The sequence below is a fragment of the Pleurodeles waltl genome, chromosome 9 (assembly GCF_031143425.1).
Source record: "Pleurodeles waltl isolate 20211129_DDA chromosome 9, aPleWal1.hap1.20221129, whole genome shotgun sequence".
In the NCBI taxonomy this organism is placed as follows: domain Eukaryota; kingdom Metazoa; phylum Chordata; class Amphibia; order Caudata; family Salamandridae; genus Pleurodeles; species Pleurodeles waltl.
In genome coordinates, this window is record NC_090448.1 from 1,127,444,448 (window position 1) to 1,127,459,036 (window position 14,589).

A 14,589-nucleotide genomic window follows, 5' to 3' on the forward strand; every position below is an offset into this window, starting at 1 on the left:
GCACTAAGTGTTGCACAACAGGAGGCTTGATATGAGTGACTTGCGTGAAACAGCATGCAGTAGGTATCTCAGTTCTGCCGATCAGTGCTCAAGAGCGACTGGGTTGCATTAATTAGTATAGCGCCAGTACCTCACTCACATGATGCGTCAAGCACTAAGTGCCACGCAACAGGAGGCACGATCTGAGGGACTTACGTGAAACAGCATGCAGTAGGCATCTCAGTTCTGCAGATAAATGCTGCAGATTGACTGGGTTGCATTACTTAGTATAGCGCGAGTACCTCACTTGCATGAAGAGTCGAGCACTAAGTGCCATGCATCAGGGGGCTGGCACCCAGTGACTGGCTTGAGACAGCATGCACTAGGTACCTCAGTGCTGCAGATTGACTGCGTTGCATTACTTTGTATAGCACGAGTACCTCACTTGCATGAAGAGTCGAGCACTAAGTGCCATGCATCAGGGGGCTGGCACCCAGTGACTGGCTTGAGACAGCATGCACTAGGTACCTCAGTGCTGCAGATTGACTGCGTTGCATTACTTTGTATAGCACGAGTACCTCACTTGCATGAAGAGTCGAGCACTAAGTGCCATGCATCAGGGGGCTGGCACCCAGTGACCGGCTTGAGACAGCATGCAGTAGGTACCCCAGTGCTGCAGATTGACTGCGTTGCATTACTTTGTATAGCACGAGTACCTCACTTGCATGAAGAGTCGAGCACAAAGTGCCATGCATCAGGCGGCTTGAACTGAGTGACGCATGAAACTGCATGCAGTAGGCACCTTAGTGCTGCAGACTGCCTGGATTCCATTATGATGAAGAGTGAGTAACTAGCATGCAGTTAAGTACTTCGGGTGAGTAAAGTTCATTGAGTGCAGAACACTGATTAAGGCTATTTATATAGCAAGGATCTTGCTCCACAAGACATCTAACTTCTTTAAATAGTGACAGGTGCACAAGGCAGGCACGTGTAGACACAGATTGCAGGCACACGCTTCTTTCTGCATTGCCCATATACTAAATCACCTTCAATAAAACAGTTTTATATTAACTGCTTTGATAAATAGTCATTTATTTAGAGGTGCATGCTTTATTTAAGCTGCATTTGATGGATTGCATTAAAAGGCCAGATTAAGTTGTGCACAAAATAGCATTCCTGCAAAGATGTGCATGCAGAAAAGCACTGTAAATGGTTTACACTGAGTTGAGGAAACATGTAGCTAAAATCAATCACATTGAATGCCACAGCTGACAGTGCATGGCTTGCACTGTGTTGAGATTTGAACGCCTTGAAGGCAATGGTTTGTATTATGGGATTGCCTTCAGGGGTGTATTACAACTTACAGAGTGGCATGCATCGTGTGGCATACATTTATTGGCTTGCACTGAGATATCCAACAGGAGAGTGCATAAAGGGGCTAACTTTAATGGATTGGCTTGTGACAGTTCCCACTGAAAGACATGCATCAAGTGGTGCGACTTTGCATAATTTGCACTCTAGAGAGGGTTTTGACGGGCCTTCACTGAGTGGCACGCATTCAGAAATGTCTACTGGCCTGCATTAACCGAAGAGTCTTGCAAGAGTGGCAAACAATGATGCTAGCATACTTGTCCTGACTGATTCATGTCTTCCATCTCTCCTTTACTCATCCCAAGCCTCATCTTTTCACTATAAACTCCCCATTAACAGTTCTGGATTCTTCCCTCTTCTATCCGCCCATTATTCAAACCTACTAACAAACTCACATATCCTCTGCTCAGATCAACTCATACTAATACTGTACTCATATTTCCCTAAACTAATCCATCACTAATTGTTTTGGGTCCCGGAGTAGCGTGCTACTCACTAAAAAGCGATCCAAAGCCTTGTCAGGGGTAGTATGCGCTATATAATGAAAATGTCACTTACCCAGTGTACATCTGTTCGTGGCATCAGTCGCAGTAGATTCGCATGTTTTGCAATAGCTCGCCATCTGGTGTTGGGCCGGAGTGTTACAAGTTGTTTTTCTTCGAAGAAGTCTTTCGAGTCACGGGACCGAGTGACTCCTCCTTTTGTCTCCATTGCGCATGGGCGTCGACTCCATCTTCGATTGTTTTCCCCCGCAGAGGGTGAGGTAGGAGTTGAATTGTAGTAATAGTGCCCATGCAATGGAGTGACTAAGTATGCACATATTTAAGGTTGAGATGATACATATATAAATAGTTGAAGGTAACTTCCAAACTGCTACAGGCTCCCGGGGAGGCGGGTGGGCACATGCGAATCTACTGCGACTGATGCCACGAACAGATGTACACTGGGTAAGTGACATTTTCAGTTCGATGGCATCTGTCGCTGTAGATACGCATGTTTTGCATAGACTAGTAAGCAGTTATCTCCCCAAAAGCGGTGGATCAGCCTGTAGGAGTGGAAGTAGTCTGAAATAATGTTCTTAATACGGCTTGACCTACTGTGGCTTGTTGTGCGGATAACACGTCTACACAGTAGTGCTTGGTGAATGTGTGAGGCGTAGACCATGTGGCTGCCTTACATATTTCTTGCATTGGGATGTTTCCTAGAAAGGCCATGGTAGCACCTTTCTTTCTGGTTGAGTGTGCCCTTGGTGTAATGGGCAGCTGTCGTTTAGCTTTAAGGTAGCAGATTTGGATGCATTTAACTATCCATCTGGCTATACCTTGTTTTGATATTGGGTTTCCTGCATGAGGTTTTTGAAATGCAATAAATAGTTGTTTAGTCTTTCTGATGTTTTTTGTTCTGTCAATGTAATACATCAATGCTCTTTTGACATCTAATGTATGTAGTGCCCTTTCAGCTACGGTATCTGGCTGTGGAAAGAACACTGGAAGTTCCACTGTTTGATTTAGATGGAACGGTGAAATAACCTTTGGCAAAAATTTAGGATTGGTCCTTAGGACGACCTTATTCTTGTGTAGTTGTATAAAAGGTTCCTGTATTGTAAACGCCTGAATCTCGCTTACTCTTCTTAGGGAAGTAATGGCGATGAGAAATGCCACCTTCCAGGTTAGGAACTGTATTTCGCAGGAGTGCATGGGTTCAAAAGGTGGACCCATAAGTCTAGTTAGGACAACATTTAGGTTCCATGAAGGAACAGGTGGTGTTCTTGGTGGTATAATTCTCCTAAGGCCCTCCATGAATGCTTTAATGACTGGTATCTTATATAGGGAAGTTGAATAGGTAGTCTGCAGGTATGCAGATATTGCTGCAAGGTGTATTTTAATGGAAGAGAAAGCCAGGTTAGATTTTTGTAAGTGAAGCAAGTAACCCACTACATGTTCTGGAGTTGTGTGTAATGGTTGTATTTGATTAATATGGCAGTAGCAAACAAACCTCTTCCATTTACTTGCATAGCAGTGCCTGGTGGATGGCCTTCTGGCTTGTTTTATGACTTCCATACATTCTTGGGTAAGTTGTAAGTGCCCGAATATTAGGATTTCAGGAGCCAGATTGCTAGATTCAGCGATGCTGGATCTGGGTGTCTGATCTTTTGGTTGTGCTGTGTCAACAGATCTGGCCTGTTGGGCAATTTGATGCAGGGTACTACTGATAGGTCTAGCAGCGTTGTGTACCAGGGTTGCCTTGCCCAAGTTGGTGCTATTAATATGAGTTTGAGTTTGTTTTGACTGAGTTTGTTTACCAGGTAAGGAAGGAGAGGGAGAGGAGGAAAAGCGTAAGCAAATATCCCTGACCAGTTCATCCATAGGGCATTGCCTTGGGACTGTTTGTGTGGGTATCTGGATGCGAAGTTTTGGCATTTTGCGTTCTCCTTTGTCGCAAACAAGTCTATCTGAGGTGTTCCCCAGAGTTTGAAATAAGTGTTCAGAATTTGGGGGTGAATTTCCCATTCGTGGACCTGTTGGTGATCTCGAGAGAGATTGTCTGCGAGTTGATTTTGGATCCCTGGTATAAATTGTGCTATTAGGCGAATTTGGTTGTGAATTGCCCAACGCCAAATCTTTTGTGCTAGCAGGCTTAACTGCGTGGAGTGCGTCCCCCCTTGCTTGTTTAGATAATACATTGTTGTCATGTTGTCTGTTTTGACGAGAATGTATTTGTGAACTATTATTGGTTGGAAAGCTTTTAGTGCTTGAAAAACTGCTAGAAGTTCTAGGTGATTTATATGCAGTTTTGTTTAATGAACGTTCCATTGTCCTTGTATGCTGTGTTGATCGAGGTGTGCTCCTCACCCTGACATGGAAGCATCTGTTGTTATTACGTATTGTGGCACTGGGTCTTGGAAAGGCCGCCCTTTGTTTAAATTTATGTTGTTCCACCACAGAAGCGAGAGGTAAGTTTGGCGGTCTATTAACACCAGATCTAGAAGGTGACCCTGTGCTTGTGACCATTGTGATGCTAGGCACTGTTGTAAGGGCCTCATGTGCAGTCTTGCGTTTGGGACAATGGCTATGCATGAAGACATCATGCCTAGGAGTTGTAATATCATCTTTGCTTGTATTCTTTGTGTTGGATACATGCGTTGTATGATGGTGTTGAAATTTTGAATTCTTTGTGGACTTGGAGTGGCTACTCCTCTTGATGTGTCTATTATGGCTCCCATGTATTGTTGTACCTTGCGCGGCAGAATTTTGGATTTTGTGAAATTGACGGTGAACCCTAGTTTGAAGAGGGTTTGTATGATATGATTTGTGTGATTTGAGCACTCTATTAACGAATGGGCCTTGATTAGCCAGTCGTCTAGATATGGGAACACATGTATTTGCTGCCTTCTTATGTGTGCAGCGACTACCGCTAGACATTTGGTAAAGACTCTTGGTGCGGTTGTTAATCCGAAAGGCAGTACCTTGAATTGGTAATGTATTCCCTTGAATACAAACCTTAGGTATTTCCTGTGCGATGGGTGTATTGGTATATGGAAATAAGCATCCTTGAGGTCTAAAATTGCCATGTAGTCGTGTAGTTTTAGCAATGGCAATACTTCTTGTAGTGTGACCATGTGAAAGTGGTCTGATTTGATGAAAGTGTTCACTACTCTGAGGTCTAGGATTGGTCTCAGCGTTTTGTCCTTCTTTGGTATCAGAAAGTACAGTGAGTAAACTCCTGTGTTTATTTGTGTGTTTGGCACTAATTCGATTGCATTCTTTTGCAATAGTGCCTGCACTTCTATCTCCAGGAGATTGGAATGGTGTGTTGTCAAATTTTGTGCTTTTGGTGGTATGTTTGGAGGGAATTGTAGAAATTCTATGCAATAACCATGTTGGATAATTGCTAGAACCCAAGTGTCTGTAGTGATTTCCTCCCATGCTTTGTAATAATGACTTATTCTTCCCCCCACTGGTGTTGTGTGGAGGGGGTAAGTGACATGTGAGTCACTGTTTAGTAGTAGGGGTTTTGGGGCTCTGAAATCTTCCTCTATTCCTAGGGAATTGCCCTCCTCTATATTGTCCCCGAAAACCTCCTCTATACTGTCCCTGGTAACTGGACGGTGTTGCTTGTGAGGTGCTGGCTTGTGTGCTCTGACCCCGAAACCCCCCTCGAAAGGGTGTTTTACGGAATGTGCTGTAATTCCCTCTGCTCTGCGGGGAGTAGAGTGCGCCCATGGCTTTGGCAGTGTCCGTATCTTTTTTGAGTTTCTCAATCGCTGTGTCCACTTCTGGACCGAACAGTTCTTTTTCATTAAAAGGCATATTGAGAACTGCTTGTTGAATCTCTGGTTTAAATCCAGACGTTCGGAGCCATGCATGCCTTCTGATAGTTACAGATGTATTAATTGTCCGTGCAGCTGTATCTGCAGCGTCCATGGAGGAGCAGATCTGGTTGTTGGAAATGGTCTGTCCCTCCTCAACCACTTGTTTTGCCCTATTTTGTAAGTCCTTGGGCAGATGTTCAATGAGATGTTGCATCTCGTCCCAATGGGCTCTGTCATAGCGCGCAAGTAGTGCCTGGGAGTTCGCGATGCGCCACTGGTTTGCAGCTTGTGCTGCGACTCTCTTACCAGCTGCATCGAACTTGCGGCTTTCTTTATCTGGGGGTGGTGCATCTCCAGATGTGTGGGAGTTGGCCCTTTTCCTAGCTGCTCCTACAACGACAGAGTCTGGTGGCAGCTGTGTAGTGATGAAAACCGGGTCTGTAGGAGGCGCCTTATACTTTTTTTCCACCCTTGGTGTGATTGCCCTACTTTTGACCGGCTCCTTAAAGATTTCTTTTGCGTGCCGGAGCATACCAGGGAGCATAGGCAGGCTTTGGTATGAGCTGTGGGTGGAGGAGAGTGTGTTGAATAAAAAATCATCCTCGACCTGTTCTGAGTGGAGGCTTACGTTGTGAAATTGTGCTGCTCTAGCCACCACTTGAGAATACGCGGTGCTGTCCTCTGGTGGAGATGGCTTCGTAGGGTATGCCTCCGGACTGTTATCCGACACTGGGGCGTCGTATAGGTCCCATGCGTCTTGATCTTGGTCACCCTGGCTTATGGTGGTGTGAGCTGGGGAGTGTGATGGAGTTTGTGCTGGTGAGACGTTAATCACGGGCGGAGGAGAGGGTGGTGGGGTAACTCTTTTTACCACTTTTGGTTGTGGTGTCTGTTCAGTTTGGAACTCCAACCTTCTCTTTCTTCTAATGGGGGGAAGGGTGCTTATTTTTCCTGTCCCCTGCTGTATGAAAATACGCTTTTGCGTATGGTCCACATCAGTTGATTGTAGCTCTTCCTCAAACCTATGCTTTTGCATTTGGGAGGTTAGCGAGTGCTCTTCTGTATAAGAGCCTGAAGCTGGGTCGCTTGCAGTTTGTTTCGGCACCGAAACCCTGTCTGCGTGTTTTTTCGGCTCCGAGGTGACTTTTTTCTTTTTCGGGGCCGAAACCTCTTGGCGTCGATCTTCTTCGGTGCCGCTGTCTCGGCGTCGAGCCGTGTCCACACCGGCATCTCGGTGTCGAGGCTTGTCTCCAGCACTTTCTCGGTCCCGAGAAGGCTGCGTGCCGGTGTCTCGACCGGAGTCGGACGATCTCGGCACTGTTTGGGCCTTTTTCGGTGCCGACGGTCGGTCACCGAATTTATGGGTGGAGCCATGGCCTGATGGCAGTGGCGTCCCCTGGGCCTTGTAAATCTTCCTCTGTGTGGTTTTCGACGTCTTACTCACAGTGTGTGTATCGTCGAATCCTTCGGAGTCTGAGTCTTGGATCGAGAAGGTACCTTCCTCTTCTTGTTCCTCGAACTCTCGGTGGGCTGTCGGCGCGGACGCCATCTGAAGTCTTCTGGCTCGACGGTCTCGGAGTGTTTTTCGGGACCGGAACGCACGACAGGCCTCACAGGTGTCTTCACTGTGCTCAGGTGACAGGCACAGGTTACAGACCAAGTGTTGGTCTGTATAGGGGTATTTATTGTGGCATTTGGGGCAGAAACGGAACGGGGTCCGTTCCATCGGCGTTCTTCAGCACGCGGTCGTGCCGACCAGGCCCAGACGGGGGATCGAAAAACTACCCCGAAGGGCACCGGAGCTCTTCGATCTTCGATGCGGTGTTGAATCTAACTACGCCGATCCCGAACGCAACAATACCGACGAAAATCTTCCGAAATTACCTATCTTTCCGTTCCGAAACTCGGAGCGACAGGAACACGTCCGAACCCGATGGCGGAAAAAAAACAATCGAAGATGGAGTAGACGCCCATGCGCAATGGAGACAAAAGGAGGAGTCACTCGGTCCCGTGACTCGAAAGACTTCTTCGAAGAAAAACAACTTGTAACACTCCGGCCCAACACCAGATGGCGAGCTATTGCAAAACATGCGTATCTACAGCGACAGATGCCATCGAACATACAATTACAATTTTACACACAATACCCAGAGGGGTCAGGTGGGGTAGCTTGTGACGAGTGCCATGAATAAGGATGCATATTCGAAGGTGTGTTTTGACAGTGTTGCAGGGAGTGAATTTCATTTAGGAGGGCACAGACACTTTAGTTAGAGCTCTGCTCTCCCCTACACTTTGGACTCGCCCTCGTCCATTTTATGCTTTCACATGGTTTGCTTATTGGTTTGCTCCCACTCACAGTTTGACGCTGCTCTCTTGTAGCTTGTCTATTTTATACCTTGTCCTTGTTTGGTTTATGTTTGCCCTTGAAGTTTGTTGACACTACTTTTCAGTGCAGCGCTCTAATGCCATTGGGCCATTTTTGTGCTGTATAAAACTGCAAATATGTTGATAGGACTGCATTCAGGGGACGGCTTTGTTGGCATAAAGGAGTGATCTGCCTTTACTGGCTTCAACAAGTGGGCAGAACTCAATAACTTGTCTGCGTACTGAGTGCGTTTACTTGCTTGCATTAAATGGCATGCCCTGAAACTGCTGCATTAAATGCTTTGCACAGAGACTTGCAGTGACTGATGCACACTGGTCGAGAGCGACTTGTGTAGAGTGACAGTACTACAGTGGCCTGTGAATCATAGCCTTAGAGAACATCAACATTCTACAATAATTAACTGACCATTTTGTTTACAAGGTTATTTGTAAATGCCCATCCCAAACTTACCCAAACAATTCTCACACTTGAAGATTTTTTTTAAATAATGATCAAGGAATTTTTTAATTCATTTTGTTTCAATATTACAGAAAATGTTATGGTACAGAGTTGTTCAATATTTTCTTTACTTTAATAATTTCCACATGAATGCTGGTACACTAGTATCTGTACAAGATCAGTCTTTGATTTTTTTTTTTCTGTACATTTTTAAATGTATTGGTTAAAAAGGCTGTCAGCACTTAAGGAAGCAAGTTTGTTTGTGTTTGTTCAAATAAAAGGTATCGGGTTACTGCCCAAGAGTACTGAGCCGGGCGGCTGCCAGGGAACCATTCATGTACTTGGCAGCTAGGTGGCGCCCCGCCTGCCAAGCCCACGGGCAGTCACTCTGCTTTTGGCACTGTGCACATAAACACAAGGTACAGGATAAAGAACAAGCAAGCTCTTCGGTGAAGCGGTTATGAAGCATACTAAGAAGGCGAACAGCAGTGTCATCTAGGCTAGTATAAAGGAAGCAGACAGCCTTATTAAGAGCATAAGTATCCGTATTTCAAAGATGAGAAAAACACAAGTGTTGCAGGCACCTACTGCTGTCTACTAAAAGCTACTGCTCTAAAGATCTAGCATTGAACACACAAAGCAATTGCAATGAAGGAAAAAGTTGCCTTGAATTGATATAATCAGAATAGAATATTTATAAGAGGTTTTTTTTAAAAGGTATTATTTTTTAATTCATTTTTTTTAAATTAGTTCAAGATGTAGACTATACTGTTCAACTTTATCCAAATCATAAAAACTAGCTGTGCCGTTGCATATTACAGGATACAGTCAATGATATGTGGACATGCATCAAAAGCTCCGCTCCAGCCGGGGCCATCATAGCCGGCCGATGACCATGACGTCCACCACCTCGCCCTTGTGAAGCTCCACGTACTGCTCGGTCTTTGGAGGTAGCATCAACAGTCCATTGGCACTGCGCATACTCATCAGACGACTGCTCACCTGATTTCCTGCGGGATCACAAAGAAAGAACTCTGTTAAATGAGAGAAGTGATCCGAAATCCCTGATAAGACTAAAGAGGATGCTCACGTTCAAAGTGGCTTTGCCATTTTTTTTATTTTTGATCTAATCTCGAATAGCCATTTTCCCTCTACTTAAAATGTGGTTGTCTTTAATTATTTATTTGGCAGTGGACCACATTCTATGAATATTCCGAAACGTTGGCTTTCGCTCAGGAATACGCTAGGTTTCAATTGATGCAAAACCATGCCCAGAACCCAACATGAAATCAGAACCCAAGTATTTCAAATTGCTGTACCTACACATACTCTTGGAAGACTATCAATGTCTAAATACTTCAAAGCCTCTTGATACGACCAACACGTCTATTTTAGTGATCGACCTATCTAGTGAACCTCCTCCTCTGGTTACTAAAGTGAAGAACTGAGTTATGAAGTTTGGCTTCCAGCTTATACCACACTCTCTACAACTTTACTGAATTTAGACTTCTCGTAGGACCATTGCCTACTTGGAAAGGGCCATTTTAATACTTTTCCAAAGTACAGGCTCCACTGTGGAGGGGTTGGGGGCAGCAGTCTGCACAAACTTGTTTTTTCTATATGCTGCTCCAACCTGGCCTTTCTATGTACGATCAGGGATTCTCAGACTAAGTGGTAGTTCTGAAAATAATCAGCTAGTGTAAAAAAAAAGCAACTACGTTTTATTTCTCTAGCCCAGCATCGCCAAAAATAAGGATTCTAAAATATCTATATAATGACCGTTGAGTTTTGAGAGCTACTGTGACACCATTCAAAGAATGGTTACTCAAAGTTTACATATGCTGCATTAACCCCTTCTGTGCCCAGGACGTAATGGTTACGTCCTGAGGCACAGTGCTGCTGTGCCCAGGACGTAACCATTACGTCCTGTGCACAGAGCCCAGAGGGAGCGCTCTCGCTCCCTCTGTGGGGTTCCCCCCCACCCCCCCAAGTCAGGGATGGAAGGGGAAGCCCTTCCCCTCCCACCCCCGACCCCCCCAACCCCCCCTGTGACGTCAGCGCGCGAGCTGATTAGTCACAGGGTCTCCCCCATCATGCTGGAAGCAGAGCTTCCAGCGCGATTGAAAAAGAAATGCTTTTGCATTTCTTTTTCAATCCCATGGGGGAGGCCCCGAGAGGCTTCAAAGGGAAGGAAATGTATTTCCTTCCCTTTGAAGTCTCTCACAGGTTTCAAAAGCCGGATTGCCTGCAATCCGGCTTTTGAAACCCCACTAGACACCAGGGATTTTTTTTTCTTCTTGAAATTGGCAAAAGGGAGCGACCCCTTGGGCAAGGGTCGCTCCCAGGGGGGCATTTTATTAGGAAGGCCTTTTCTGCCCCCCCTGGGGGCAGATTGGCCTATTATTAGGCCGATCTGCCCCCAGAGGGGGCAGAAACCTCTAGGCACCAGGGACCTTTTTTTTTTTTTTGTGATGAATTCTTTTTTTTTAGGTGGGGAGCGATCCCTTAGGCAAGGGTCGCTCCCCTACGGGGCAATATATATTTAGGCCATTTCTGCCCCCCTTGGGGGCAGATTGGCCTATTTTGATAAGGCCAATCTGCCCCCAAGGGGGGCAGAAACCATTAGACACCAGGGAGTTTGTTTTTGCGCGCGAATGTCACGCAACAAAGCGACCCCTTTGGCAAGGGTCGCTCCCAGGGGGGGCAATTTTTGGGAAGGCCTTTTCTGCCCCCAGGGGGGGAAGAAACCTCTAGGCGCCAGGGCAAAATTTTTTTGGGTGTTTTATTTTTTTTTTTTTTTTTTTTTTTTTTAGAGATGGGGAGCGACCCATCAGGCAAGGGTCGCTCCCCTGGGGGGCAAATTGTATTTAGACCCCGTAGACAAGGGTCGCTCCCGGGGGGGGGGGGGGGGGGGGGGTTGGGGGAGCAAACTTATTTTAGGCCATTTCTGCCCCCCCGGGGGACAGATCGGCCTATTATTAGGCCGAACTGCCCCCGGGGGGGGGGGGGGGGCAGAACACTCTAGGCGCCAGGGCAATTTTTTTTTTGTGTTGTTTCTTTTTTTAGAGATGGGGAGCGACCCATCAGGCAAGGGTCGCTCCCCTGGGGGGGGCAAATTGTATTTAGACCATTTCTGCCCCCCTGGGGGCAGATTGGCCAATTTTAGGTCAATCTGCCCCCAAGGGGGCAGAAACCACTAGGCACCGGGGATTTGTTTTTTGGCGCCAATGTCACGCAGGGGGAGCGACCCCGTAGGCAAGGGTCGCTCCGGGGCGGGGGTGGGTGTTGGGGGGGCAAATTAATTTTAGGCCATTTCTGCCCCCCCGGTGGGCAGATCGGCCTATTATTAGGCCGATCTGCCCCCGGGGGCGGGGGGCAGAAACCTCTAGGCGCCAGGGGAATTTTTTTTTTTTTTTTTTTTTTTTAGAGATGGGGAGCGACCCATCAGGCAAAAGTCGCTCCCCTGGGGGACAAATTGTATTTAGGCCATTTCTGCCCCCCTTGGGGGCAGATTGGCTGAGTTTAGGTCAACCTGCCCCCAAGGGGGCAGAAACCACTAGGCACCGGGGATTTGTTTTTTGGTGCCAATGTCACGCAGGGGGAGCGACCCCGTAGGCAAGGTTCGCTCCCGGCGGGGGAGGGTGGGGGTTGGGGGGGCAAATTTATTTTAGGGCATTTCTGCCCCCCCCCCCCCTGGGGCCGGCTGAGCTACAGGCCAAACACCACAGGTAGGCACCTTGCAAAAAACACCTCTGTTTTCTGTGAAAAAATATGTTGTGTCCACGTTGTGTTTTGGGCCATTTCCTTTTGTGGGCGCTAGGCCTACCCACAGAAGTGATGTACCATTTTTATCGAGAGACTTAGGGGAACGCTGGGTGGAAGGAAATTTGTGGCTCCTCTCAGATTCCAGAACTTTCTGTCACCGAAATGAGAGGAAAAAGTGTTTTTTGGGCCAAATTTTGATGTTTGCAAAGGATTCTGGGTAACATAACCTGGTCAGAGCCCCGCAAGTCACCCCATCTTGGATTCCCCTGGGTTTCTAGTTTTCAAAAATGCACTGGTTTGCTAGGTTTCCTCAGGTGTCGGCTGAGCTACAGGCCAAAATCCACAGGTAGGCACTGCTTTTTATAAAAAAATGTGATGTGTCCACGTTGTGTTTTGGGCCCTTTCCTTTCGTGGGCGCTAGTCCTACCCACACAAGTGAGGTATCATTTTTATCGGGAGACTTGGGGGAACGCTGGGTAGAAGGAAATTTGTGGCTCCTCTCAGATTCCAGAACTTTCTGCCACAGAAATGTGAGTAACGTGTATTTTTAGCCAAATTTTGAGGTTTGCAAAGGATTCTGGGTAACAGAACCTGGTCCGAGCCCCGCAAGTCACCCCTCCTTGGATTCCCCTAGGTCTCTAGTTTTCAGAAATGCACAGGTTTGGTAGGTTTCCCTAGGTGCCGGCTGAGCTAGAGGCCAAAATCTACAGGTAGGCACTTCGCAAAAAACACCTCTGTTTTTTTCCAAAATTTAGGATGTGTCCACATTGCGCTTTGGGGTGTTTCCTGTCGCCGGCGCTAGGCCTACCCACGCAAGTGAGGTATCATTTTTATCGGGAGACTTGGGGGAACGCTGGGTGGAAGGAAATTTGTAGCTCCTCTCAGATTCCAGAACTTTCTGCCACAGAAATGTGAGGGACGTGTTTTTTTAGCCAAATTTTGAGGTTTGCAAAGGATTCTGGGTAACAGAACCTGGTCCGAGCCCCGCAAGTCACCCCTCCTTGGATTCCCCTAGGTCTCTAGTTTTCAGAAATGCACAGGTTTGGTAGGTTTCCCTAGGTGGCGGCTGAGCTACAGGCCAAAATCTACAGGTAGTCACTTTGCTAAAAACAGCTCTGTTTTCTGTGATATGTCCACGTTGTGTTTTGGGGCATATCCTGTCGCGGGCGCTAGGCCTACCCACACAAGTGAGGTATCATTTTTATCGGGAGACTTGGGGGAACGCTGGGTAGAAGGAAATTTGTGGCTCCTCTCAGATTCCAGAACTTTCTGCCACAGAAATGTGAGTAACGTGTATTTTTAGCCAAATTTTGAGGTTTGCAAAGGATTCTGGGTAACAGAACCTGGTCCGAGCCCCGCAAGTCACCCCTCCTTGGATTCCCCTAGGTCTCTAGTTTTCAGAAATGCACAGGTTTGGTAGGTTTCCCTAGGTGGCGGCTGAGCTAGAGGCCAAAATCTACAGGTAGTCACTTTGCTAAAAACAGCTCTGTTTTCTGTGATATGTCCACGTTGTGTTTTGGGGCATATCCTGTCGCGGGCGCTAGGCCTACCCACACAAGTGAGGTATCATTTTTATCGGGAGACGTGGGGGAACGCTGGGTGGAAGGAAATTTGTGGCTCCTCTCAGATTCCAGAACTTTCTGCCACAGAAATGTGAGGAACGTGTTTTTTTAGCCAAATTTTGAGGTTTGCAAAGGATTCTGGGTAACAGAACCTGGTCCGAGCCACACAAGTCACCCCTCCTTGGATTCCCCTAGGTCTCTAGTTTTCAGAAATGCACAGGTTTGGTAGGTTTCCCTAGGTGGCGGCTGAGCTAGAGGCCAAAATCTAAAGGTAGTCACTTTGCTAAAAACAGCTCTTTTTTCTGTGATGTGTCCACGTTGTGTTTTGGGGCATATCCTGTCGCGGGTGCTAGGCCTACCCACACAAGTGAGGTATCATTTTTATCGGGAGACGTGGGGGAACGCTGGGTGGAAGGAAATTTGTGGCTCCTCTCAGATTCCAGAACTTTCTGCCACAGAAATGTGAGGAACATGTGTTTTTTTAGCCAAATTTTGAGGTTTGCAAAGGATTCTGGGTAACAGAACCTGGTCCGAGCCACACAAGTCACCCCTCCTTGGATTCCCCTAGGTCTCTAGTTTTCAGAAATGCACAGGTTTGGTAGGTTTCCCTAGGTGGCGGCTGAGCTAGAGGCCAAAATCTTCAGGTAGTCACTTTGCTAAAAACAGCTCTGTTTTCTGTGATGTGTCCACGTTGTGTTTTGGGGCATATCCTGTCGCGGGTGCTAGCCCTACCCACACAAGTGAGGTACCATTTTTATCGGGAGACTTGGGGGAAC

The 14,589-nt window shown here is 46.9% G+C and overlaps 1 protein-coding gene across 14 annotated transcripts in view; it reads right to left on the reverse strand.

Annotated features, from left to right (window-relative positions):
* Positions 1-8,522: 8,522 nt before the first annotated feature.
* Positions 8,523-14,589, reverse strand: part of GPHN (gephyrin) — a 1,323,901-nt gene continuing 1,317,834 nt past the window's right edge. For all 14 annotated transcript variants that reach the window (XM_069208894.1, XM_069208895.1, XM_069208892.1 and 11 more), the window contains one exon: positions 8,523-9,496. In XM_069208894.1, the coding sequence (XP_069064995.1) occupies positions 9,363-9,496 (134 nt within the window). In that variant the 3' untranslated portion in view covers positions 8,523-9,362. The remainder of the gene's footprint in view (positions 9,497-14,589) is intronic.